Raw genomic sequence first — 27,417 nt, 5'->3', positions numbered from 1 at the left:
TATTTACACTCCTGAAACCTCAGCTCCTATTCAGATGCTTCCTCCTGTACTGGGATTCCCTTCCCCTAACAATAACTCTGCATGTCAGTGGGAGCCCTTGAACTTATCCACACTGCAGACTTAGAGCATTTGCAGAATGCAGTAATCTGCACCTTCACCTCACCATCCCTATATGTTTCCTTACAATAAATATGCTGGCTCTTCTGTTTCTCTACTCAAGTCAGCATCTGCCTGATTACAGTACCCATGTGGCCCTTTCCATCTCCTTCTTGCACCGCACCGCACCCCATCTCCCCATCTCATACTCTCATGTTAAATTATTTATAGGAGATAGATTCACAGACCTGTTATGGCTAATTATATCCATTCACTTCTAATGAATGGGAATTCTGCTGGCAGTTAAGATTGCCAAAAATGTTTTGACCTAAGAAAGAGGAGGTGACTGCTACGTATGTAGATCAGACCCTATAAATGTATCCTGGGATCAGTGTGTCTTGTCCTTCTTCAGAAATCTCTAAGGTAAGAGTGTTAGAGGCTTTGGTCTGGGGAGGTGGGGGTTGAAGGAAATTGGCCCTGCATTCCGCAAGCACCACCACTGCATTCCTGCAGGCACTTAGATTCATTCCACAGGGGACTGCCAATGTCAGCTGGGATTTTCAATCTGCTTTCAAGGCATCTGTACATTTTCTGTCTGTAAATTTTCTCTGGAATTCTGTGCAGCAGTAAGAAGGAAGTTGCTAATTCTATTTTACAGTACTGACCAGCTTCCAGCCCTGCAAGCCATTCATCTCGTCTCTCAAAAGGTAAGATACTGATTTATTTGCTCTTTAGGGACAGAGGGAGATGCTTTAAGATAGGACTTCCATGCAGCTGTACTGGCCATCCCTGCATCCTTTATATTTATTTCCATTTTATAAATACAGTATACTTGGGCTGGGTTGCTTATAACAGACAGGATTCACAAAGACAGTAGTCTTAAAGGTGCTTTATTGCCTACAGGGAGTGGAAGAATACTACATTTACAGACATTAAGTTGTAAGCTTAGGAAGAATGGTCCTAAGAAGAAAAAAACATCATGTAGCAGTTTCCAATTACTTACTCAGAAGTTAAATATTTTCGTGAAGCCAACAATCATCCTTTGCCTTTGCCTCAAACATGAAGTCACTGGTAATAGCTTTGAAGGAATGGGAAAAAACATATACATATTTGAATAATGTTATGGAATGCTAAAACTGCTGTTGAAAGATTGGATCCATTTCAAAACCTTATATATTATTTTGTGAAGCAGTCTCATTTGTTTAATAATATTTAATAACATTTTAAGTCAACAATATGGAAATTATGTAGTGAGAAACAAAACAGTGGATTGTAGCAGCAGGTTGTATTGATGCATTTGAATTTATAACAAATAAATTGTGTCATGAACTCTGTCTTTGTTGGCTAAGAAGAAAAAACAATTTTTGTCATGTGAACAGCGGAACGCTGAGTGGAATTAGTTTTATAATGTACAAAGGTACTGTGAATATTATTAAAATATTACTTCAGTGAGGCTAGACATACTTCAATAAGGAAGTTGTTAAGTAGTAAAGGGTTCATAAAATAGTTTTAAAATTATTCAAAGTTCAGAATATATTTCCTGCAACCAAAGCAAAATAGCTTCTCAAGAAAAAGCAAACAGTTTATTTTATTGTCACCTAAAGGTCCTACATAGGTGAAAATATCTGATATAAATGAGCTTCTTAATTATTAGGAAAAACTTTTCAAATTCCAAATTGAAGGTGATGGATCTAGATAAAATTAGGCTAAAAACAAAGGATGGATTTGAAACACTATTAATTTTGGAACAATATACCTGAATTCCAGCTTAACAATTTCATGGAGCTTTTCAGTCAAGATAATTGTTTAGCAATAATAAACAGGGTAATTCAAAAATAAAAAGTGAATGAATGTAAGATTACTCAGTTTCTGTTACAAAACAGATCAACACAGAGAATAACAACACTGTTAGCAGATATATCTGTGGAATAATTGGAAGATTTGACACCTTGGACTATTTTATCCCAAGGGAATGTCTGTAATGAGAAATGCTAATAATGTTAGCTCTCTGCATATGAAGTGTACTCCTCCAGTCTTTTCTTGTAGACATACAGTCTGAAACAGATCAACAGAAAGAAAAAAAAAAAAAGGAAAAAAAAAAAGCTTTTACAATTCTAAAATCTGGAATATTTACTGAGAGCAGCATTTGGAATCTCGGCAAATATCTGTTTATCCTGTTAATACAACAGATGACAGAACCATGAGCATTCCATGAATATGTTCTCCATGAACATTCCTACATTCCTCTGAAAAAGCAGTAGTATATTAGGCCTAGTGTTCTCACTCTATAAAAAAGATATAAAGGAAAGAATATTATAGAACAGAGATCTAAAATAGCAGAAGAATGAAAGAACGAGTCAGTTAAATTAGATGATACATATAGTAATGTGAACATTTAATATTTTTGTCAGTGACATGGACATCCCCCACACAGTGGGATTGAGTGCACCCTCAGAAAGTTTGCTCACAACACCAAGCTGTGTAGTGTGATTGACACACTGGAGGGAAGGGGTGCCATCCAGAAGGACCTAGACAGGACTGAGAGGTGGGCCTCTGCGAATCTCATGAGGTTCTGCAAGGCCAAATAACGTATTTCATACCCTCACAGATACTTGCTGCATTACTCCCAGTAAACACCAGCCATGGCTACAGATGCTGATATGGCCATCTTTGGGGAGGCAGCTCCCTACCTCCGAAAGTCAGAAAAAGAGAGAATTGAGGCCCAGAACAAGCCCTTTGATGCCAAGTCATCAGTCTTTGTGGTGCATGCTAAAGAATCCTATGTGAAAAGCACAATCCAGAGCAAAGAAGCAGGAAAGGTCACTGTCAAGACTGAAGCAGGAGAAGTGAGTAAAAAAATCAAGGCTTAAGAATACAATTTAATCTTACGCTAGACTCTTAGATGACAAATACGGTTCTTTCTTTTCTTTGGCAGACTCTGACCGTGAAGGATGATCAGGTCTTCTCCATGAACCCTCCCAAGTATGATAAAATCGAGGACATGGCCATGATGACCCACCTCCACGAACCCGCTGTGCTGTACAACCTCAAAGAGCGTTATGCAGCCTGGATGATCTACGTAAGTACCAGCAGCTGTCTTCCTTTGGGTAGCTGGAAGGCCTGCTGTGCCAGGCTGAGCAGAAGCCAACGTGCTGTCTCCCTTCCTCGCAGACCTACTCGGGTCTCTTCTGTGTCACCGTCAACCCCTACAAGTGGCTGCCGGTGTACAACCCGGAGGTGGTGTTGGCCTACCGAGGCAAAAAGCGCCAGGAGGCCCCTCCACACATCTTCTCCATCTCTGACAACGCCTATCAGTTCATGCTGACTGGTGAGTGCCTGATCTCATTCAAAGCAATCTAAACCAAAAAGCCTCATTGCTTTTACTGGAGCATGTGACAAGACAGCTTCAAACACCATGGAGCTGAGTGAGAGAAATTGACAATTGCAAGCCAAACTGTACCAGAAGCATGCATAGTTTCAGCACTGTGTATTATTGTACCAAATTCCACACTCTCCCATCGCAGAAAGAAACACTGGACTCACTGTTTGCTACTTTTTTACATTGAGGGAATAGAAAATATTATTATTCCATGCAGTCCTTTACCTAATCACAGGTAGGCAGTTTGATTCGATTCCTTGATGAGAACTGTGTGAAGGGCAAGTGCATACACAGTTTGTCCGAGGACCATGTGCCTCTGACAGTTGCGTGGGTCCAGCAGAGCTTATACTTACTACTGAGGGATGTGGAAGGAAATCCAGTACTGTCTTCTAGGAGTCAGTGCTTAGACTTTCCAAAGAAGCCCCAGCTTACATTTACAGCTTTACTTTTCAGTCAGGTCAGTGCTATTCAGGACAATGGCTAAAACTTTCATTCTGCCTTTTTTTGCAGACCGTGAGAATCAGTCAATCCTGATCACGTAAGTATACTCACTCCCTACTCAAGTCCCTGAGGGGCTGCCCCATGCCCAGGAACCACACGCTCTCTGGTTCCATGTTTGATTTGACAGCGGAGAATCCGGTGCAGGGAAGACTGTGAACACAAAGCGTGTCATCCAGTACTTTGCAACAATTGCAGCTAGTGGGGATAAGAAGAAGGAGGAGCAGTCTGGCAAGATGCAGGTGGGCTCCTAGAAGTAGGACCCTGCAAGTGTCTGATTGATTTCTGACCTATAACATGACATTGAGGTTTCTATTTTAGGGGACACTTGAGGATCAAATCATCAGTGCCAATCCCCTGTTGGAGGCTTTTGGTAATGCCAAGACTGTGAGGAATGACAATTCCTCACGCTTTGTAAGTTGTTGCCTGGCGTAAGAAAAGATGACTTTATTCTTATCAACACAATGCAGTCAGAGTTGGTGAGGTGGATCTAGATCTTTTATTATTATTATTATGATTATTATTATTATTATTTAATTTCAGGGTAAATTTATCAGAATCCATTTTGGTGCCACGGGAAAACTGGCTTCTGCTGACATTGAAACATGTAAGACCAGGCCTCCAGGCCTGACCACATTCCTTCTGACTTTGATCCTCAGTTCCTGTGCTAACTCTCTCCTACCGTCCTTCCCAGATCTGCTGGAGAAGTCCAGGGTCACTTTCCAGCTCAAGGCTGAAAGAAGCTACCACATATTTTATCAGATCATGTCCAACAAGAAGCCAGAGCTAATTGGTAGGAAATACCAGTAACTTCTCCAGACACAGTTCACTGAGCAACATTTTTCATTCCTTTCCATGCCAATAGTCTTTTGATCTGTATATGTTTTGTCCTTCTTCTCAGAGATGCTACTGATCACCACCAACCCATATGACTACCAGTATGTGAGTCAAGGGGAGATCACGGTTGCCAGCATTAATGACCAGGAAGAGCTGATGGCCACAGACGTAAGCAATGCACAGAAGGTTTCTTAGGTGGACTCTGATCTATAGATAGGCATGGTCCTTGCTTTTACGTATTCTTTAATTATTCCTTCGTTAGAGTGCCATTGACATCCTGGGCTTCACTCCTGATGAAAAAACAGCCATTTACAAGTTGACGGGGGCTGTCATGCACTACGGGAACCTGAAGTTTAAGCAGAAACAGCGTGAAGAGCAGGCAGAGCCAGACGGCACCGAAGGTATTATTACTACAGTAAATACTGAAACACTCACTACTACAGGAAGGGTTCAGGGTCCATGACTCAGGGTCATGATTCATGTCGTGAATCCATGATTCAGAATCAGAATCAGTCAGAATCATGGACTCCATCTGCATTTTTCCCCCAATGCTAGTATTGCAGCACATCAGTGTGTCCTAACAAGAGGTCTTCCCTGGAAGAACACAACTGAGCAAAAGATGTAGGTTTCTTTGGACTATGCAAAGTATAAGGATCAGTAAATCCCAAACCACACTTCCATCTGCTGACAGAGTAGTAGTCAGGCAGAAGAAAGTTGGGCTTTGCTGCTCTACTGAATGGCAGCTTCCCAGATGTGGCTCATAACCAAGAGCCACTGTGCTCACTGACTTAAGTTTAAGTACCCAGGGAGAAAACAGTCATTTATCATGTGCTGTCGTCACCTCCTAAAGCTATTGATTCCAGGTAAAACTAAGCCAAAATCCTGAAGCTGTTCTACCCCAAAGCCAGTATTCTTGCAAGCAACTCCTAGTGCCTGAAGTGAGAGCATTGTGCTATTCTATTTTGCGTAGAAGGTTAAAAAGGAACATCAGTTAATACTGCAGCTATGGCTCTTACGTTCTACATTTTCTGTAGAGTTTCAGCATGTTTCCAGGACTTCCGTTTGAAAAATAGGCAGCTAACATATGTCTGCTGTGTTTGCTTTGCCTAGAATTGTTCAAAGGTATATTCCTTTACAAGGTCATGGAAGTATTTTCATGAAACCAGAGTTATTTTTGTATATTACGAATGTGTCTTATTGTCAGGGGGAGGTTCTTGTTTTGTTTTCATTTGCTTTTTAGGAAGGTTAAGGCGTTAAGTGAAAATGCATGGGATACAATAGCAATGAATCTGATAATGATGAATATTCATAGTACAATATAGCACTTCCATCTGCTTAAGTGATGTCAGGTGTGGTATTTTGCTGACCAAATCTTGGAAGCATTTGGAGCCGTGTATGCAACACCAATTCCATTGAAATCAGTTTTGTTTCCGAGTCTCAGGTCAACGTAAAGTTTGACCATTACTCTGAACCTGTGAACAAATTTCTCAGTGTGGCAAAATCATCTATTATTGTGCCAGTTCTGCTTGCTCTTAAACCTAGGAGAAGACTGTGGCAGTTTATCTTCTCTGCCCTCTGTTTACTTCATTTAGTGTGCATTTCTTCCTACTTTGCATTCTTTTGAAGGCACCAAGGAAAACAAGCAATTTATTCCAGTATTACGCTATCTTTACTCATTGGATTTTCTTTTCTGTTTCTAACCTGAATATCTATTGATGCAATTTAAGGATGTTTGGACATTTCAAATATTAATGCAGCAATCTGCTGTGTTTTTTTCCTGTGTTTTCACATGATATATATAGGCATTCTTGGGCAAAGCGTTTTGCATGCCATGCCTGTTAACAGGGTCCGCATCTAAATTCATTGTTACAGGTAATAGTAGAAAGTAAAATGACAAACCTTTTGAATTCTGCTTGAGCATGCACTTCTAAAAACTGGTATTCATTTCAGGTGTAGGTTCTTTAAGGCATAATTGACACCTAAGCATTGTCGTCTCTTGAGTATTATGTTTTTAAGGTTGCTTTATCAGCAGTCATTGAAAGAGATTGCACTGTCTGGTTCTGAGAACATCTGTGATTGTCTACAAGCTCACTATCATCCCAGACTTAGTTTTCCCTTTTCTCTTTTAAAACATTTCTTTAGTTTTGTCTACCTAAATGCCTCTAAATTAAATTTTCATTCAATAAAATTCAAAATAAGCCGATGGTGAAGAAAATATACCCAACGCAAATGCTCCACAGCTTCTGGGGAATGCTGCTTATGACGAAATACAAATATGTTACATTTTTGTCTTAATTGGCCTTCTTATCTTGACTACAACTGCCTTTCACTACTAGTTGTTTTGTTGTTGTTTTGTCTTTAAAACAACAACAAACACAGTAGTGTCTCCTATCAAGAGACATATCAATATCTCCTATCAAATCAAGAGAAGGTTCTGTATCTTTATGTATGTGTCTTAGAGTATTTATAATTTCTGCAGAAGCCATTCTGAATTTCTACGAGATAGACCTGCTGGTAAGCTAATACACACTGCCACTGTGTGTTTGTATAGTTGCTGACAAGGCTGCCTACCTGATGGGTCTGAACTCAGCAGACCTGCTCAAGGCCCTGTGCTACCCCCGAGTCAAGGTTGGGAATGAATATGTAACCAAGGGTCAAACTGTGCAGCAGGTAAGAAAAATTTGGTGTCTGGCAAGAAGTGTTTTGATAACAAAGACACTGGACTTCCATTTTTGCTCCACATGATAACTGCATACTTTCTGGTTTTGATTTAGGTATACAATTCAGTAGGTGCTTTGGCAAAGGCTGTCTTTGAGAAGATGTTCTTATGGATGGTTGTTCGCATCAACCAACAGCTGGATACGAAGCAACCCAGACAGTACTTCATTGGTGTCCTGGACATTGCTGGCTTTGAGATCTTTGATGTAAGAGAAGGGTCTTCATATAAGTTTCACGGAATGGGCATTAAGAAACTCGAATATTTCTTTTTTATATTTCTTTATGGATTTTCTTATTTGTTGGATATTCCTAACATTTCTGTAGGAATGGCACTCTTTTGGCTAGTTACCCATAAGGGTTACAGGTTTTTTGTAGTCTGTTGTTCCATGCAGAAATTAAATTTGCATTGAAGAGTGATATCAGAATGTTTAACAACTGATGGGTAAGACAAATTATGAGGAAATTAAAACTTGTCATCTTGAAGATTTTGTTAATGCTGAAGCCAGATTCCCTCTGAACAGTCTATCAGTATAGCTAAATCATAGCAGGGAAAGAACTGTGATGACTAGCATTTTGAACTAAGCTCTTCAATATTTTTCAGTGCTCAGAAGTATGTTCAGGTGGGGCTATGGCTCCAAAGTGTAGTTATATTAGAGGATGGAATGCCCCAGTCAACTGTCCAGGTCCACATTCAGGATCCAAATCATGGAGACCTTGATGGGTTGAAAATAAAACATATTGGAACATGCAAAGTGTTCATGGAACTGAACCTTGAAAGTCAATATATCTCTTTGCATTCTGCAGTTCAACAGCCTGGAGCAGCTGTGTATCAACTTCACCAATGAGAAACTGCAACAGTTCTTCAACCACCACATGTTCGTGCTGGAGCAGGAGGAGTACAAAAAGGAAGGAATTGACTGGGAGTTCATTGACTTTGGGATGGACCTGGCTGCCTGCATTGAACTCATTGAGAAGGTTCTTGGACATTGTACACTTAATAGCTTTTCATATGTAAAAGCAAATTTCTATGCTGAGATTTGCTGAGTTTTTCCAAAATTTGCTGAATTTTCTATGCTGAAATGACCACTTTAATATGTGGCACCCACATTTAATGCAGCACATAACTTTTTTGGACTGTGAGCACTCCATATATGTTTTCATGTGTATGTTCATGAGGTGGTTAATCTGTTCCTTACATCACTGCCTGTGTGCTTCTGTTGAGTAGTGCATATGATTCACAGGGGGGCAAAAATTTCAGTCCTAGTCATAGTAATAAGTCTGTCTTAGAATCCATACTGAAATGTATGTATTCATTTAATTTATGCCGAGAGGGTAATTACACTGAACAGCTTCTATTTTAATGTTTGAAGAAATTTTCTATCCTGCTTCAAAGAAGAAGCATTTATTTAACGTAAACTCTTTCTTCCTCAAACCTGAGTGTATTTTCATATATCTTACTTTCATTCATTTCATTTTCAGTCTTCAACTAACATGCACACAGTGAATTTCTACATGCCAGTTCTTTACTACGTTAAAATCCTGAAATAGATAGGTGAACTTGTTTACATGTATCTGATGATATATCCACTAACAAAATGCACTTTCTGGAAAAAAAAATGAGATGACACACTCTGAGGAGGATTTTTTTGTATCACCTTATCTTCCATTCCTCTGTCTTATATTCTGTCTCCCTCATCCTCACTTCCTTTATTCATGTTTTGCTATTTCTTCCAGCCCATGGGAATCTTTTCCATCCTGGAAGAGGAGTGCATGTTCCCCAAGGCAACTGACACCTCTTTCAAGAACAAGCTCTATGACCAGCATCTGGGCAAGTCCAACAATTTCCAGAAGCCCAAGCCTGGCAAAGGCAAGGCCGAGGCCCATTTTTCACTTGTGCACTATGCTGGCACAGTGGACTACAACATCACTGGCTGGCTTGAGAAGAACAAGGACCCCCTGAATGAAACTGTTGTGGGCCTGTACCAGAAGTCATCCCTGAAGACACTGGCCTTACTCTTTGCCTCTGTTGGTGGGGCAGAAGCAGGTGATTTCTTTTAAATCAATTCTCCTATAGTTTACAGGGGAAAAAAAAAAAAAAAAAACAAAAAAAAAAAAAAACGACTTGCAATAATATTTTGCAGTATTTTGCAACAATATTAACAATATTTAAATTTTATAAATGTATGACTTCTGTTTTCATAAGTCAGTGTAGCTAGTATTACTTTAATCACAATAGTTTAAAATATATGGAAAATATGGTTTGTATACACAAAAGGTTTCCTAATATAATGAAAGGTTTGTGTGCCGAAAACCTTCTCTACTTTTTGGCGCTCAGTCACTCAGATTAATAAAGGATATTAGATTTTTCTAGAGACCTTTATAGGTGTGTTGTCAGAGTGGAGATCAGAAAGAAAATTTGCACAGGATCTGTGACACAGCAGATAATTTCTACAATAAAACATTCCCAAATACTTCAAGAAATACTATCAAACCCATCACCATGACATTAAATTTATGCATAGTTTTAGATATAAAGTTATGGAAAGACACTTATGTTGATGTACTTAATGTATTCATTCATGAGTTATTTAATTCCTTAATTTTCCTACTCTACAGGATGTTGCATTTTATTTCCTGTTTTAATTTTCTTTACATAAGAAAGTCATTAGATTTTGTTCAGCTATTATCTGAAGAAAATCTTTGAAACGATAAACGCTCTAGGCATTTATGAATTTTGCTCATATTATTACATTTTCTATTTATTAAGATGGACACACAAAGTTTTTCAAATTCTAATCAGGTTTTTGTTGTTCAATTCTTTTTTTTTTTTTTTGTATTATTTTTCAGAGAGTGGTGGCAGTGGCAAGAAAGGTGGCAAGAAGAAGGGTTCTTCTTTCCAAACTGTCTCGGCTCTTTTCCGGGTACTTTAGAATAATCATTATAAATTCTACAGCATTGTGAACAAAGATATAGAAAATTCTGTACATAAAAAGTTTTAGATCAATCTAGTATATAAAATCTTTATGTTCAGAAAGGGTAAAGGCATGCACTTCATAACAAAGAAGGATTCTCATTGAATTATTGGAAGAATTACTTCAGAAGTGCCCAAAAGATTGTTCTGATCATGATCTTATTACAGTGGTTTTAATCCATCTTTGCTCTTGCTCTTAAGGAAAATTTAAACAAACTGATGAGCAATCTGCGAAGCACACATCCACATTTTGTGCGGTGCCTCATTCCCAATGAAACAAAAACACCTGGTAAGTTGTTCAGGTTACATGATGTAAGGAATCTATCCATCTCTGTGCGATACAATGAAGTACCAATTCATGATATCATTTGTTAGGTGCCATGGAACATGAGCTGGTGCTTCACCAGCTACGATGTAACGGTGTGCTGGAAGGGATCAGAATTTGCAGGAAAGGATTTCCCAGCAGAATACTCTATGCAGACTTCAAACAGAGGTCAGTCTTCCCTTAATCCACCCTCCATCATATCCTTGCTGAACAGTTTACATTTACTAACTGTTTTAAATTCTGTGGGGGTTATGGGAAGGTTCATAGTAACTACATATTCATAGTATTCATACATATACATATTCATTCATATACATAGTTCACAGTAACTACATAACTGGCATATAAAAGTCTGTTGTCCAAGTTAGTCATCCAGTTTCTTTCAATAGGTAGCTAGAAGAAAAGACATTTCCAAATGGCAATTATTTTTATTTATTCCTGCCCTCTCCCTCTCCCTCTCCCTCTCCCTCTCCCTCTCCCTCTCCCTCTCCCTCTCCCTCTCCCTCTCCCTCTCCCTCTCCCTCTCCCTCTCCCTCTCCCTCTCCCTCTCCCTCTCCCTCTCCCTCTCCCTCTCCCTCTCCCTCTCCTTCTCCCTCTCCCTCTCCCTCTCTTTTTCTTTTTCTTCTGTGATAAAACATTTTTTAATTAATTATCCAGAAAGAATGTTGACCAGCTTGGACTTTGTTAACTTCTAGGTAGCAAAGTAGGATGACTTGCAGCCATCAGCACACAAATGTGAATCAAGCAGCTACAAAATGTTCTAGACTAAAATGTTGGAAAACCAAATAATATCAAAAGGTCTTGCTTCTTGCTCTGTATCAGCTGGAATACACTCCAAGAGTATGTACTGACACTATCTGGGTGAAGAATTGTTTCTCATTCCCAAACATTTTTTTCTTGTACATAGAGTTCTCATTTGAAGATAACTCATTAAATAAAAGGACATGGGAAATATGCCAGTAGTTACCTGTGGAAATCTGTATTCATTCTTTGTCAAGGATTTCAGGACTAAAGAAAGTGCAAGTTTTACTCTAAAAACATTTACCCGTGGAAATATCATTTCTAAGCAAAAGAGTAGAGTTCAGGCTTACTCACTTCTCATCCACTCAAGACCACTCTGCAGAAAATCCTAACAATGAAATCAGTTTGTACAGGCTTGAATGAGCTTTCAGGAAGCTGTTCTTCATATTCTACTTCCTCCCATAGGTACAAGGTGCTTAATGCCAGTGCTATCCCAGAGGGACAGTTCATTGATAGCAAGAAGGCTTCTGAGAAGCTCCTCGGATCTATTGATGTGGATCACACCCAATACAAATTTGGTCACACCAAGGTATAAATACTTATTGACTGAAATACTGTGTATCTGTACTTTGCAGTACCTGACAATTATGTGCTGCAACCATTTCCTTTCTCAAGGTGTTCTTCAAAGCTGGGCTGCTGGGACTGCTGGAGGAGATGAGAGATGACAAGCTGGCACAGCTTATAACCCGTACACAGGCCAGGTGCCGAGGCTTCCTGATGAGAGTGGAGTTCAAAAAAATGATGGAGAGGAGGTAGTTACATACAGTTATTTGGCATGCTGGGCCAATCCTCCTAACATACCAATGGTGTGAACAAAACTGAAAATGAGCTCCTTCTCGATGAAACTCATTTGTTTGTTATTAGTTCATTTTACCACTATGGATGGAAAAAAAAAAAAAAGAAGAAGAAAAGACCTTCTTTAAATTATGTCACTCTTTGTAGTTATTTTTGCTAATTTCTATAAATGGCTAAATTCTGTAAATGTCCAGAATTCAGATATATAGGCCATGGAAGCTGTTCATGTCCAAAATCTGGACTTCAAAACTGTCCATATAGGTTGGCCATCTCTACATCACAACAGGACATTTGCTTCCCATATACATAAAATATATAATATGTATATGTCTGTATGTATGTAATTCATTATATAGAGAACTATTACTATGAAGTATTACATATAGAACAGTCACTATATATTATACATATTTATATATACAAGTTAATTATGTAATATACATTCAAAAGTATAAAACACTTTCTTTACCTTTCAGGGACTCTATATTCTGTATCCAGTACAACGTACGTGCATTCATGAATGTTAAACACTGGCCCTGGATGAAGCTGTTCTTCAAGATCAAGCCCTTGCTGAAGAGTGCAGAATCAGAGAAGGAGATGGCAAACATGAAGGAAGAGTTTGAGAAAACCAAGGAAGAGCTTGCAAAGTCTGAGGCAAAGAGAAAGGAGCTGGAGGAGAAAATGGTTTCCCTGCTTCAAGAGAAAAATGATCTACAGCTCCAAGTACAGGCAGTGAGTGTTGCTAATGCTTTTGGCTTATAATGCCCCGTGTAAAATAATCCATATGTCTTGGTAACAGAAACATTATTCCAAACCAGTATTATTTTGAACAACATGTAAATAATAAAATAGGAAGGAAAACCATATAGAAAAGCTAAGCTGGAATAAATAAATATTAAGGAATTTGCAAGTCGTTATTGCAGCTTGTTCCTTACACTTTTAAATCAAGAGAGAGCTAATCCATTTCCAGTTAGTAAACCCTACTGTTTATAGTATATTGTTTTAAATCATATAGACAACTTAGAGAAGCAATTATTATGTCTTTATGTAACCTTATTTACTATATAATTTTGATATGTTATCATCTGATGAATGAAGTTAGTCTGGATGTCCAACTGAAATCTTGATTTGGGGAATTACAAATGGATTCTATTGGAGTAAGTAAGAGGGGCTGAGAGTGGGAGGTATTTCTACAGCATTTTTCATTCCTGCCTCTTCAGGAAAAACAGTGATGAAAGTGGAGTCTCCTTCCCTTTTTCCCAGGAGATAAAATTATAGCAACAATGATACCCTTAGAGCTGTCTTTACTAGCAAAAGATTAGGATTTATCTGATCCTATTTTGATGTCTACAGTATAAATGTAGAGTATAAATCTGAGTTAGTAGCCTTACTCTCCTTGTCTTCAGCAAGAAGTAACTCATTCTTGATACAATTCATCCAAAAAAATATTTTTTTGCGGGCGGGGGAAGTAGTGAAAATCAACTGCATCTTGATCTTCTCAGTTACAGGAAGTTACATATCAGATAAATAAATCTAGGTGAGATAAAACCCAGACTAGCCATCTTGCTGAGCCATAGGAAGCCTTCTGCCTGGATGGTATCTCTGCTCTTTGTTAGAACCATAAGGAAAAGAACATGGAGTACAAAGAAAATAAATGTTACTTCTCCAAGGACTTCAAAGTTTCCATGCCTGCAAATTCAGGCAATTTGTACTGGCTAAACAGCAGTCTTCTTTCCAAACTGTACTTCCTGACCACAACGGCTACACATATGTCTGATGCAGTTGATGCCTTTGAAACAGTGATCTGAACACAAAATTTTCCCCTAAACTAAAACTAAAAGATTTGTATTAAAGATGAATTTATGCTAAGTAAATTATTTTGTGAGATTTATAATAAGTATTTCTCAGCAGAATGTCGGAGCGCTTAGCATTCAAGTTTTAAATGCTGAATGATGAGAAATCTGCCTATATGGTACTCCAATGACTTCAGCAGAACTCTATGCCATTCATAGATCCAGTGCAATGTAACACTAATAAAATTAAAATACATATATATATATCCTTAGCGCCTATTACTATACTATTACTTAGCACCTGTCTTCAGGGCTGGAGGCATTCCAAAATAAACAGTATAAAAAAAAATAAATCAAAAAATAAAATACTCTTATTTAAAAATAAATAAAAAAATAAAATAAATAAACTCTTATGATAAAGAGTTCTAACTTGAAACATCATTATGAAGCTGCTTTGAAAATAAAAATACCTTGCTTTAAAAAAAGGAGAAAAAATAATGGCTGACATACAAACAGAATTTTGAGAAATATTTTATTCTAATGAATCATTGCAGGAAGCTGATGGTTTAGCTGATGCTGAAGAAAGATGTGATCAGCTCATCAAAACTAAAATCCAGCTGGAAGCCAAAATTAAGGAGCTGACAGAGAGAGCAGAAGATGAAGAAGAGATGAATGCTGAGCTGACAGCCAAGAAGAGGAAACTGGAGGATGAATGTTCAGAGCTGAAGAAAGACATTGATGACCTGGAGTTAACATTGGCCAAGGTTGAGAAGGAAAAACATGCCACCGAAAACAAGGTATGAGGCAGAAGACATCACTCACACTGTGCTATTATGGGAGTCTTGTACCTACTCGTTTTAATTACACTTGCTCCCTTCTCATCAAAGGTGAAAAATCTCACAGAGGAGATGGCATCCCTGGATGAGACCATTGCCAAGCTGACAAAAGAGAAGAAAGCCCTCCAAGAGGCCCACCAGCAGACACTGGACGACCTGCAGGCCGAAGAGGACAAAGTCAATACATTGACCAAAGCAAAAACCAAGCTGGAGCAGCAAGTGGATGATGTAAGCACACGTGCCTCCAGCAAGACAGGACAGGTATGGAGTTTGACCTGCCTGGCATTGATGGTGTTGTTGTGTTTAGCTGGAAGGGTCCCTAGAGCAAGAGAAGAAACTGCGCATGGACCTTGAAAGGGCTAAGAGGAAACTTGAGGGAGACCTAAAGATGGCCCAGGAATCCACAATGGACTTGGAAAATGATAAGCAGCAGCTGGATGAGAAACTGAAAAAGTAAGTGTGGTTGTGGGACTAATAACATGGATTTACTAGGTAGTTTTATTCAGGTGTTAACACTGTATGCTTTGTGCAAAGGAAAGACTTTGAAATCAGCCAGATCCAGAGCAAAACTGAGGATGAGCAAGCCCTGGGCATGCAATTACAGAAGAAGATCAAGGAGCTGCAGGCAAGTCTCTGGTCCTTCCCTTCCGCCCTTCAGAAGGACATCAGTACAAGGAGGGCATGGGTGTGAAGGGTCTTGCATTTTCCCCAGGCCCGTATCGAGGAACTGGAGGAGGAAATTGAGGCAGAGCGAACCTCTCGGGCAAAAGCAGAGAAGCACCGTGCTGACCTCTCCAGGGAGCTGGAGGAGATCAGCGAGCGCCTGGAAGAAGCAGGGGGGGCTACGGCAGCTCAGATTGAGATGAACAAGAAGCGTGAGGCAGAATTTCAGAAGATGCGCCGCGACCTCGAAGAGGCCACGCTGCAGCACGAAGCCACAGCTGCCGCCCTGCGGAAGAAGCACGCAGACAGCACAGCTGAGCTTGGGGAGCAGATCGACAACCTGCAACGAGTCAAGCAGAAGCTGGAGAAGGAGAAGAGTGAGCTGAAGATGGAGATAGATGACTTGGCCAGTAACATGGAGTCTGTCTCCAAAGCCAAGGTACTGAAATACATCTTCACAGTAGTTCAAGCTTAATCAAGTACTCCTGTTTTAAGATTTAAGTTAGTCATATTTTAAAATATATAGTAGTTCTTTACAACTTGAATTTGTGTTTAAATTCTTTAATAGTAGTATAATAATTGTTCCTTTTTCTGAACGTCATGTATCTTTAGCTGAAGCACCTAACCTAAGGATCTATGGACTGTCATTGCTTGGGTCACTATATGTTTGCTTCGTTTACGATTCTTGGTTCTCACTGTTTGGTTCACAATATTATACTGAATGATACTGACATTAACAGTTTTTTAGCTTTTTTTTTCAACTAGAAATTGCTCCTATCCTACATTTCTTTTTTCTCATATTTTTCTTCTCTTCCTGTAAATACTTCAATTATGTAATCTGTAAGTGACAAACAGAAATGCCCCCTGTTACAGTGTGCCATCATCTTGTATTTCAGAAACTGGGTGCATGTTAATTAGTTGTACAAATATTGGAACTGGAGATGCAAGTTTTATAGAACTGAGACATTTTGACTCTCTTTGAACTCTCTTCATGAGAATTCAGATTCCAGTAATTGTGTTGAACCACCGATTATCCTTCATTCTGTTCTTCATGAAAATAGGCAAATTTGGAGAAGATGTGTCGTTCCCTAGAAGATCAACTCAGTGAGTTTAAAACAAAGGAGGAGGAGCAACAACGCACAATTAATGACATCAGTGCTCAGAAAGCTCGTCTACAAACAGAATCTGGTACGACATTTATGTTTTTTAAGAGAACATTGTAAATAAATAAAAAAAAGGGCTTAAAAAAGGGGGTTAAAAAGGAAATACAAAGACCTGGAGTCTTGGTGGAAACCAAGTTAAACAAAAGCCAGCAATGTATTCATGTGGCAAAGAAGGCCAACAGAATCTGCAGGCTGCATTAGGAGTATTGCCAGCAGATGAATGGAGGTTGATCCTTCCCTGTTCTGCAGCACTGGTAAGGTCATACCTGGCATGCTGTGTCCAGTGCTAAGCTCCCCAGTGCCAGAGAATTGCACATATTCACAAGCAAGTCTAGCACAGAACCAATTATATGATTAAGGCGTTCTAGTTTGAAGGAAGAATTCATCTCTCTCATAACCTAGACTTCTTCCCTCTGCTTCACAGGAGAAATTCAGGAGACGTTGGGAATATATACCTTGGCACATGCACCATTTAGTATTCATGTTGTAAGCTTGAACTGACCACCAAACTTAGTGCAAACATAAAGCAAGAATGCTCAGATATCAACAAAGGGGGAATGATGTATCTCATGTCCTACCTCTAAAATGAATATTTTATTCAGAGGTGTGTATGACGATCAGTGACTAATATTCAAAGAAAGGAATACAATTTTGTTTAACAAAATAACTTTCATACTCATTTAATTATCAAGGTTAATAAGTTTTAAAAAGTCATACAAAGGTTCTCTTACTCAGTGTAGAAATGACCCTTCTGGGCACATGACCTGTCCAACACAAATGTGAGAAATGTAAGGAGAAAATATATGTAATAAGATCGTGTAATGTAATAAGATCTGAAAGTGTGTGTAATAATAAATAAAATACATAAATGTATGTAATAAAATGAATGTAATAAATAGATACATAAATTATGGAATAAATAGATACATAAATTATGGAATAAGATCAAAATGTAGTAAGGAGAAATGTATGTAATAAGATCATATGCTTTAGTAAGCTCTGCTAAACACACTGTCTTAAAGCCCTAACTATGCACAACACTGCCAGCAATGAGAATGAAAGGCCTATGTATCTGCAAACTTTCCCAGGTGAATATTCACGCCAGGTGGAGGAGAAAGATGCTCTGATTTCTCAGCTATCAAGAGGCAAGCAAGCGTTCACCCAACAGATTGAGGAACTCAAGAGGCACTTAGAAGAAGAGATAAAGGTGAGGAGGCTTTCCAAATTCTGTCTTGTCCACTGGATTTTTCCTCACCAAAATGTGCTTCAGACATATATGAGATTACAGAGACACCATGCTGAGAGGGAAAAAAACACAAGCACTTAGTTCATTCAGTGCAACTTACCTTTGCTCCCTGACACCTACCATCTATCCATTAGACTTCCATTTTGCAAATTCCCAGCTCTCCCATCCTCATTCAATACATTGCCATCATTCTCATGGGAGAATAATCCAGTGTCCAATAACATTTCAGTCAGGACATTTCCACATTTCCCAGGAGATTTCTATTCTTTGTCCCACAACTATTTTTCCCCCAGGCCAAGAACGCCTTGGCCCACGCCTTGCAGTCTGCTCGCCACGACTGTGACTTGCTCCGGGAACAATATGAGGAGGAGCAGGAAGCCAAGGGAGAGCTGCAGCGTGCCCTGTCCAAAGCCAACAGCGAAGTGGCCCAGTGGAGAACCAAATATGAGACAGACGCTATTCAGCGCACGGAGGAGCTGGAGGAGGCCAAGTGCGTGGGGAAAGTGCGGAAGGCTGAGAGAAAGTAACAATGGAAATTTCAGGAGACCACTATAATAGTGTCAGGAAGAATCCAATGCTGCACTTTGGGGTGGGGTGGCAGGAAGAGGGAAAATATAACCAAGAGAGAATGTGCACTGAGAAAAGCAGAAGCACCAAAGCTCTTCAGACGCAGAACAGAAGAGTGACCAGTGCTAGAGTGAATACCAGAGTGAACAGCAGAGAGTGACTTGCTAGGGCCCAGCATTCAAACACGGAAATACTATGACTCTCTAGAAGAGGTCTTACACTCTGTGTAAATGGGGGTCACACAGTACAAAGTGGCCAAGTGTGCTCTCCTGTAAAAAAAAAAAAAAACCACACACAGGCTGTATGTTTTTTTTTTTTGACTGAGAACTTGCTTTCTCACTGGGAACTGTGCTTACCACCTCCCAGGAAGAAACTAGCACAGCGCCTGCAGGATGCAGAGGAACACGTTGAAGCTGTCAACGCCAAATGTGCTTCCCTGGAAAAGACAAAGCAGAGGCTGCAGAACGAGGTGGAAGACCTGATGATTGATGTGGAGCGATCAAATGCTGCCTGTGCAGCTCTGGACAAGAAGCAGAAGAACTTTGACAAGGTATTTTGACCTCCAGTGTGTGGATCCTGGGCAGAACATCTCACCACAATTGCCACTCACGCCTTGTTGCTCCTCAGATCCTGGCAGAGTGGAAGCAGAAGTACGAGGAAACACAGGCTGAGCTGGAAGCTTCCCAGAAGGAGTCTCGCTCTCTCAGCACGGAACTGTTTAAGATGAAGAATGCCTATGAGGAGTCCCTGGACCACCTGGAAACGCTGAAGCGTGAGAACAAGAACTTGCAGCGTAAGTTGCTGGTCCTCTACTCCTGGCAGAGCTTTCTCACAATCATGTCTGACTTTCCACAGTTTTTTTTTTGCCTCCAGGTCTGCAAAGATGCCTGTTGCCTCGGTGTGGCAGGGCGCTTCCCCTTTTGCCCTGTGTATGAAAATGCTGTTCATCTTTTGTTTCCACAGAGGAGATTTCTGACCTCACGGAGCAGATTGCGGAGGGAGGAAAGGCAATTCATGAGCTGGAGAAAGTCAAGAAGCAGATTGAGCAGGAGAAATCAGAACTTCAGGCTGCTCTGGAGGAAGCTGAGGTAGCTGGCATTATTTATTTCTGTCTTACAGGTCTTGGATCTCTATCTCGTTATAAGCACTGTGAAGTCATTCCAGATACAAGAGGATAAGAATGCTTCTATAAAACTGTAGAGATATCATCAGAAACATTACACTTTCCTTTACTTAGAGCTTGAGGTTCAATATTTTTCACGTAAGTATTTAATTTGCATTCATTCCTGTACAGGCCTCCCTCGAACATGAAGAAGGAAAGATCCTACGTCTCCAACTTGAGCTCAACCAGGTCAAGACTGAGATTGACAGGAAGATAGCAGAGAAAGATGAGGAAATTGACCAGCTGAAGAGAAATCATCTCAGAATTGTGGAGTCCATGCAAAGCACCCTGGATGCTGAGATCAGGAGCAGGAATGAAGCCCTGCGGCTGAAGAAGAAGATGGAGGGAGACCTGAATGAAATAGAGATCCAGCTGAGCCATGCCAACCGCCAGGCTGCAGAGGCACAAAAGAATCTGAGAAACACACAGGGCGTGCTCAAGGTCCATTGAACTAAAGATGCTCATAGACAAGTCTTGGCTAAAATTTTCTGTTCCAAAGGACTATGGTCTGCTTATAATTTCTTTCACTTGTACTGCAGGATACCCAGATACACTTGGATGATGCTCTCAGAACACAGGAGGACCTGAAGGAGCAGGTGGCCATGGTGGAGCGCAGAGCAAACCTCTTGCAGGCTGAGATTGAGGAGCTGCGGGCAGCCCTAGAGCAGACGGAGCGGTCAAGGAAAGTGGCTGAACAGGAGCTTCTGGATGCAAGTGAGCGTGTGCAGCTCCTCCATACCCAGGTCAGTGAATAAATATATTTAATATTTATATTTCTACTCCATACAAAGGAAGTACCTGGAGACTAGCTGAAGTGTAACAGCATTTAGTTAGTTATAAGTGTAGTTAGTAGTTATAAGTAAGTGTAAGAGCATTTACTAAGTTATATGTTGCAAAGGTCACAGTATGGATAAGAAATACTAAAAGTGAGTTTTCAGCCTCAGAAACAAGATGGAATTCATTAGACTATAGTAGAGATTATTTTAAAAGTAATAAATTAAGAGGAGAATTGGAGGTTCATGCCCTATTGCTTCTGTAAGTTCACCAGCTTTCCTACGTCTGAGATTGTAAAGTCACACTTAGGTCGATGATTATGCTTATCACAGGAATTGTGTTCAAACAGGAATACACTAATACTGTCCTTAACATCTTTTAGCAAAGTTAGTGTAAGTATTCTGTGGAACTGCCACTAGACTGAAAATGATAAGGAAAGATTATGTTGTTTTTCTTTGCAAGTACAAATTCCTTCTGTGTTGACTCACAAACTGTGTGGAAATTTTTTGGAGGACATTCTTGAAACATTGGAGCTCATCACTAAGAAACTAGCTAACAGCTACTTAGCTAAACTAGCTAAGGAGCTAACAAACTAATAGCTACCACTACAGCTCCTTTAGAACAGAATTCCATGGGACCTGATGGCACAATTTACATTAAAAAAAGAATATTTTGCAGTGTTCTTGATTTGATATTACAAGGCGATGGAAAAAAAATTGTGATGTTTTTGCTCTTCAGCAGCACACCAACTTGATCAACACCAAGATGGAGCTGGAAACAGTTATTTCCCAAATTCAGAGGGAAATGTAAAAAACATTTCTTAGAGAACTGACATAATCATTAAATCTATTTTCATTTTTTAACAAGTGTATCTCAATGACTCTTTGGCAGTCTTCTACCGCAGCTGTTAATCAGCAGTGTATATTCTTCATATAACACGTTAACAGAACTTTAAATAAAAGTAGGGAAATTATTTATTGCCAGAGATGGTATATTAAAGCTGCTGGAGAAAACACTATGTTTTTTCTCAAACAGAACACCAGCTTAATCAACACCAAGAAGAAGCTGGAAACAGACATTGCCCAAATTCAGGGTGAAATGGAAGACACCATCCAGGAAGCCCGCAATGCTGAAGAGAAGGCCAAGAAGGCCATCACAGATGTGAGCTGGGGGCTCCTTTCCCTGATGATGGTGGATGTATCCCCCCCCACAAAAAAATGTCTTCATCTGCAAAACGCCTTTGATTCTTTCTTCTCCAGGCGGCCATGATGGCAGAAGAGCTGAAGAAGGAGCAGGACACCAGTGCTCACCTGGAAAGAATGAAGAAGAACCTGGACCAGACAGTGAAGGACCTGCAGCTGCGTCTGGATGAGGCTGAGCAGCTGGCCCTGAAGGGAGGCAAGAAGCAAATCCAGAAGCTGGAGGCCAGGGTGCGTGGGGCTGGTATTTGTGCACAAGTGAGCACGTCCCTTGGAGAAATACCAAAGAAGCTCCAAAGACAGATTTTTCATTGCAGGTGCGGGAGCTGGAAGGGGAGGTTGATGCTGAGCAGAAGCGCAGCGCTGAAGCTGTGAAGGGTGTGCGCAAGTACGAGAGGAGGGTGAAGGAGCTGACCTACCAGGTAAGGTAGAAGAGGGTTTTTTTGTGGTTACACACCCTTCTCTCTGGAGGTCAATGTGTTGGCATAGTGCTTTCATGAGGGTTTTCTTTCCATCCTTCTCAGTTAGTCATTGACACAGTCAGCAAGTTTTTTAGCTCTGTCCAAACGAACAGTGGTGCTCTGTAAGGCATGTAACTCTCTCTGTTTCATCTAGAAGAAATTTAGGGAGATAGCAAAAGAAGCGTTGCTATTATTTACCATTTTCTTGCTGTTGTTTAACATTGTCTGTAGTCTGAGGAAGACCGGAAGAATGTTCTCAGGCTCCAGGATCTGGTCGACAAGCTGCAAATGAAAGTGAAGTCCTACAAGAGGCAAGCTGAGGAGGCTGTAAGTATTGCTGTGAGCAGAGTCAGTCTCCCTCGTGGCAGAGGTGTTGATAATTTCCTATGCCTAGCTCTGTTCAAGACCGTAACTTTTTTGTCATTTTCTGGCTGTGCAGTACAGAAAAGATCAGGAATGTATAGAGGTGTAGAATACCTTTTGTTCTGAGCATTGTTGCATCACTGGGAAAAATGTTGAAGGTTAAGAGTAACACTTCTTTCTTTAACTTTCTTTATTTCATATTTCATCATTCCCTCATGCAGAAAATAGAACTGCCTTCAAAAAAGTTGTAATACATAATTTAATAGCAGTAAATAAGTGAAAAATGATTTAATGGAATTAAAAGTTCCTTGGAGCAGCTGTAAGCCATTGGAGCAGCCTTAAGAGGCTCTGGAGCACAGGTGATCTGCTCTTTGATCCTACCAGTCAAAGGAAGCGACTTTAAAAGGACCCATTGAAGCTGGCAGATCAATGCATGCTTATGATACTACTGGTCTTATAGCCTGGGATCTGGCTTTTTAAATGATGTGACTCTCTGAGATAACCTGGGTATTGGGAATTGATGGGGTCCATCTGTTGGAGGAGGGGAAGACCATCTTTGTTTACAGGCTTGCCAGGCTGCTGAAAGGACATTTAGACTAAAGTTGCCACAGGAGGGGAACCTAAATACACCTGACTCTTAAGAAGCGAAGGAAGGAGGATCCCAGGAATTACAGGCCTGTCAGTCTGACTTTAGTACCAGGGAAGGTTATGGAACAGGTCATTTTGAATGTCATCACATGGCTCATACAGGACAATCAAGTGATCAGAAGTAGCCAGCATTAGTTTATGAAAGGCAGGTCCTGCCTGATTAATCTGATCTTCTTCTATGACAACATGACCTGCTTATTAGACGAGAGAAAGGCTGTGGATGTTTTTTACCTGGATTTTAGTAAAGCATTTGGCACGGCCTTCTCCTGGAGAAACTGGCTGCTCATGGCTTGGACAGGTGTACAATTTGCTGGGTGAAGAACTGGCTGGATGGCTAGGCTCTAAGAGTCCTAGTGAATGGAGTTCAATTCATTTGGTAGAATCATAGAAACATAGAATGGCTTGGGTTAGAAGGGATGTTAAAGATCATATAATTCCAACCCCCCTGCCATGGGCAGGGACACCTCCCACTAGACCAGGTTGCTTAAAGCCCCATCCAACCTGGTCTTAAACATTTCCAGGGATGGGGCATCCACAATGAATCTGGGCAACCTGTTCCAGTGCCTCACCACACTCATCATGAAGAATTTCTTCCTTATATATAATCTAAACCTACCTACCCTCTTTTAGTTTAAAGCCATTACTTGTTGTCCTGTATCACTATCGCCTGGTAAGGAGTCCCTCTCCAGCTTTCTTGTAGGTCCCCTTTAGGTATTGGAATGTTGTTATAAGGTCTCCCCAGAGCCTTCTCTATCCACTCATTACACAGCCTATATTCATATTTGAGATTGCCCCAGCCCAGATGCAGAGCCTTGCACTTGGCCTTGTTGAACTTCATGAGATTTGCACAGGCCAAACTCTCAAGCAAGTCCAGGTCCCTCTGGATGGCATCCCTTCTCTCCAGCGTGTCGACCGCACCACACAGCTTGGTGTCATCAGCAAACTTGCTGAGGAAGCACTCAATCTGTCCCTGTCACCATCAAAGATGTTAAGTAGTGCTGGTCCCAGTACTGACCCCCGAGGAACACCACTTGTTACTGGTCTCTACCTGGACATTGAGCTGTTGACTGCAACTCTTTGAGTGCAACCATACAGCCAATTCCTTACCCACTGAGTGGTCCATCCATCAAATCCATGTCTCTCCAATTTAGAGGCAAGGATATCGTGGGAAACAGTGTAAAATGTCTCAAATCTAGGTAGGTGATGTCAATTGTTCTTCCCATATCCACTAATGCTGTAACCACCGAGGTCACCAGATTTGTCAGGTGACCAGCCAGGTATCTGGTCCCCGGTGGCATTCTCCAGGGCTCAGTATTGGGGAGCATTTTGTTTAACATTTTTATCAGTGACCTGGATGTGGGCATTAAGTGCACCCTTGGTAAGCCTGTACATGGTACCAAGTTAGGTGGGACTGTTGATCTGCTTGAGGGTAGGAAGGCTCTGCAGAGGGATTTGGATAGTCTAGACAGATGGGCCAAGTTCAATCACATGACATTCGAGAAGGCTAAATGCCCGGTCCTGCATTTGGGTCATTACAACCCTGTTCAGTGGTATAGGCTTGGACAAGAGTTGCTGGAACACTACGCAGCAGAAAAGGACTTGGGGTGCTGCTGGTTGACAGCTGGCTGAACATGAGCCAGTGGTATGCCAGGTGGACAAGAAGGCCAATGGCATCCTGGCCTGCATAAAAAATAGCATAGCCAGTGGGGCTAGGGAAGTGATTATTCCATTGTGCACAGCACTGGTGAGACCATACCTCAAATACTGTGTTCAGTTTGGGGCCCCTTACTACAAGAATATTGAGCTGCTCAAGCATGTGCAGAGAAGAGGAAGAAAGCTGTTGAAGTGCCTAAAACACAAGACATCTGAGGAACAACTGAGGGAATTGAGGTTTAGTCTTGAGAAGAGGAGGTTGAGAGTGGACCTCAGCACTCTCTACAACTACCTGAAATGGGGTTGCAGTGAGGAAGGTGTTGGTCTCTTTTCTCAGGTGAGAAATGATAAGATGCAAGGAACTGTCCTCAAGTTGCACCAGAGGAGGTTTAGATTGGATATCAGAAAGAATTTCATTACGGACAGGGTACTCAAGAACTGGAACAGGCTTGGAACTCCAGGGAAATGGTGGAGTCCCTATTCCTGGAGGTATTTAAGAGATGTATGGACACGGCACTGAGGGACATGGTTGAGTGATGTAAGTCAGTATGTCAGGTTGACAGTTTTACTTGATGATCTTGAAGGTCTTTTCCAACCTAGATGCTTCTATCATTCTATGTATAATTATTCAGAAATTTTGAAGTCCATATTCAGAGAATCATATATTCACTTCATATTCAGAGAGTCATATATTCTTCTCCTATATTATTAACCATCTAAATATTTAGCATTTAAGTAATTTCTTTGGATTCCCCCCAGAAGTATTGGACAGAATTACATACTAACACAGTCTGATTTTTTTCATTATGTAATGGCAAAATACCACAGTATGTCCAGCATAGTGTTACAATAAGAACAAATTATTGTTAAACATTCAAAAACTATTTTAAATTAGTTTTAGTGAGTTTTCTAAAGAAATCAGCATGAATTTGATAAACTTAATATAATTTCCGGATAAGAAATTGTGGGTGACAAGTGACATTCTGAAACTCATTCCACTGGCCTCTGCCCATCGACCTATCCTGTACAAGGCCTTGCAGAAGGACCTGGACAGGATGGGTCAATGGGTAGAGGCCAGTGGGATGAGGTTCAATATGGCTAAGTGCCAGGTCCTGCACTTTGGCCACAACAACCCCATGCAATGCTACAGGCTTGAGGGGAGAGTGGCTGGAAAGCTATGTGGAGGAAAAGGATGTTGGGGGTGCTGATTGATGCTTGATTGAACATGAGCTGGCAGTGTGCCCAGGTGGCCAAGAAAGCCAATGACATCCTGGCTTGTATCAGGAATAGTGTAGCCTGCAGGACCAGGGAGGTGATTGCTCCCCTGTACTCTGCTCTGGTGAGGCAGCACCTCAAGTACTGTGTTCAGCTTTGGGCCCCTCACTACAAAATGAAATTGAGGCCCTAAACATGTTCAGAGAAGAGCTACAAAGCTGGTGAAGGGCTTGGAACACAAGTCCTATGAGGAGCGGCTGAGAGAACTGAGGTTGTTTGGTCTGGAGAAGAGGAGGCTCAGGGAACACCTCATTGCTCTCTACAGCTCTCTGAAAGGAAGTTGTTGGGAGCTGGGGATCAGTCTCTTCCTGTAGGTAACTAGTGACAGGACTACAGAGAATGGCCTCAAGTTGTGCCAGGGGAGTTTCAGGTTCGAAATTACGAGACATTTCTTCTCCAGAAGAGTTGGTTGCCCAGGGAAGTGGTGGAGTCACCATCCCTGAGGGTGTTCAAGGAAAGGTTGGACCTGGTGCTTAGGGACATGGTTTAGTGGGTAACGTTTGTAGTAGGGTGATGGTTAGACCAGATGATCTTGGAGGTCTTTTCCAACCCTGATTCTATGTTTCTGCATCTTCCCATTCCCTTATTGAATCTCACATCAACACACTGAAGGAAAATTGGAAATGACATTTTTAAAGTTTTCATAACTTTTTTCCTGTCCACAGGAGGAGCTGTCCAATGTCAATCTCACAAAGTTTCGCAAAATCCAGCATGAGCTGGAGGAAGCAGAGGAGCGGGCTGACATTGCAGAGTCACAGGTCAACAAGCTCCGAGCAAAGAGCCGTGAAATTGGCAAGGCAGAAAGTGAAGAGTAAATGCCTCCTGTGTTGCAAAGTGAAAGATAATTGCACAAAATGTGAAATTCTATCACTTTGATTTGAATTACTGTTTAGTTCTTCAACAATCTATAGATCGTTAATGTCTAGATAATAAAAATTGTAGAGGTTTTCTCGTGGAAGATGAGAAGTTCAGAGCTGTATTTTAATCACTATCCTGAATTCTTATAAGGTTTAAATTTTTTCCTTACACATTTATATTCAATCAATGAAAAAATCTGACTTCGGGTATTTTCAAAGTGTTTCAGCCACTGTTAAAGTGGTTCGTTCAGACATCCTGCTTCATCTTCATCATGGATTTCACCCAAGAAAATGATTTTCTCAAGGGAGAAAATGATTATTTCTTTGCAATTGCATG

The 27,417-nt window shown here is 40.7% G+C and overlaps 1 protein-coding gene across 1 annotated transcript; it reads left to right on the top strand.

The window, feature by feature from the left end:
• Positions 1–457: 457 nt before the first annotated feature.
• Positions 458–27,181, top strand: LOC125179675 (myosin-1B). The gene is made up of 40 exons (XM_066980187.1): positions 458–519; positions 755–803; positions 2,705–2,942; positions 3,032–3,175; positions 3,268–3,424; positions 3,986–4,013; positions 4,104–4,215; positions 4,295–4,387; positions 4,517–4,580; positions 4,668–4,766; positions 4,875–4,978; positions 5,073–5,211; positions 7,362–7,480; positions 7,585–7,734; positions 8,333–8,503; positions 9,263–9,572; positions 10,376–10,449; positions 10,701–10,788; positions 10,875–10,992; positions 12,031–12,154; positions 12,241–12,377; positions 12,897–13,152; positions 14,768–15,010; positions 15,101–15,277; positions 15,357–15,502; positions 15,584–15,674; positions 15,762–16,151; positions 16,774–16,900; positions 17,964–18,082; positions 18,415–18,611; positions 19,055–19,238; positions 19,316–19,481; positions 19,652–19,776; positions 19,983–20,291; positions 20,390–20,593; positions 21,660–21,785; positions 21,884–22,054; positions 22,141–22,245; positions 22,516–22,611; positions 26,889–27,181. The coding sequence occupies exons 3-40, from the start codon at positions 2,739–2,741 to the stop codon at positions 27,036–27,038; spliced, it is 5,817 nt and encodes a 1,938-aa protein (XP_066836288.1). The 5' UTR covers positions 458–519; positions 755–803; positions 2,705–2,738; the 3' UTR covers positions 27,039–27,181.
• Positions 27,182–27,417: the final 236 nt, after the last annotated feature.

This window comes from Anser cygnoides, chromosome 19 (genome assembly GCF_040182565.1).
Source record: "Anser cygnoides isolate HZ-2024a breed goose chromosome 19, Taihu_goose_T2T_genome, whole genome shotgun sequence".
Taxonomy (NCBI): domain Eukaryota; kingdom Metazoa; phylum Chordata; class Aves; order Anseriformes; family Anatidae; genus Anser; species Anser cygnoides.
Note: the sequence above shows the minus strand (reverse complement) of the source record. Positions and strands in the feature narration are given on the sequence as shown.

Coding starts and splice junctions, on each gene's coding strand:
- LOC125179675 (XM_066980187.1), top strand. CDS start 2,739: ATGGCTACAGATGCTGATATGGCCATCTTTGGGGAGGCAGCTCCCTAC. Junction 4,216..4,294: donor AGCAGTCTGGCAAGATGCAG/GTGGGCTCCTAG, acceptor TTTCTATTTTAG/GGGACACTTGAGGATCAAAT. Junction 4,767..4,874: donor CAAGAAGCCAGAGCTAATTG/GTAGGAAATACC, acceptor CCTTCTTCTCAG/AGATGCTACTGATCACCACC.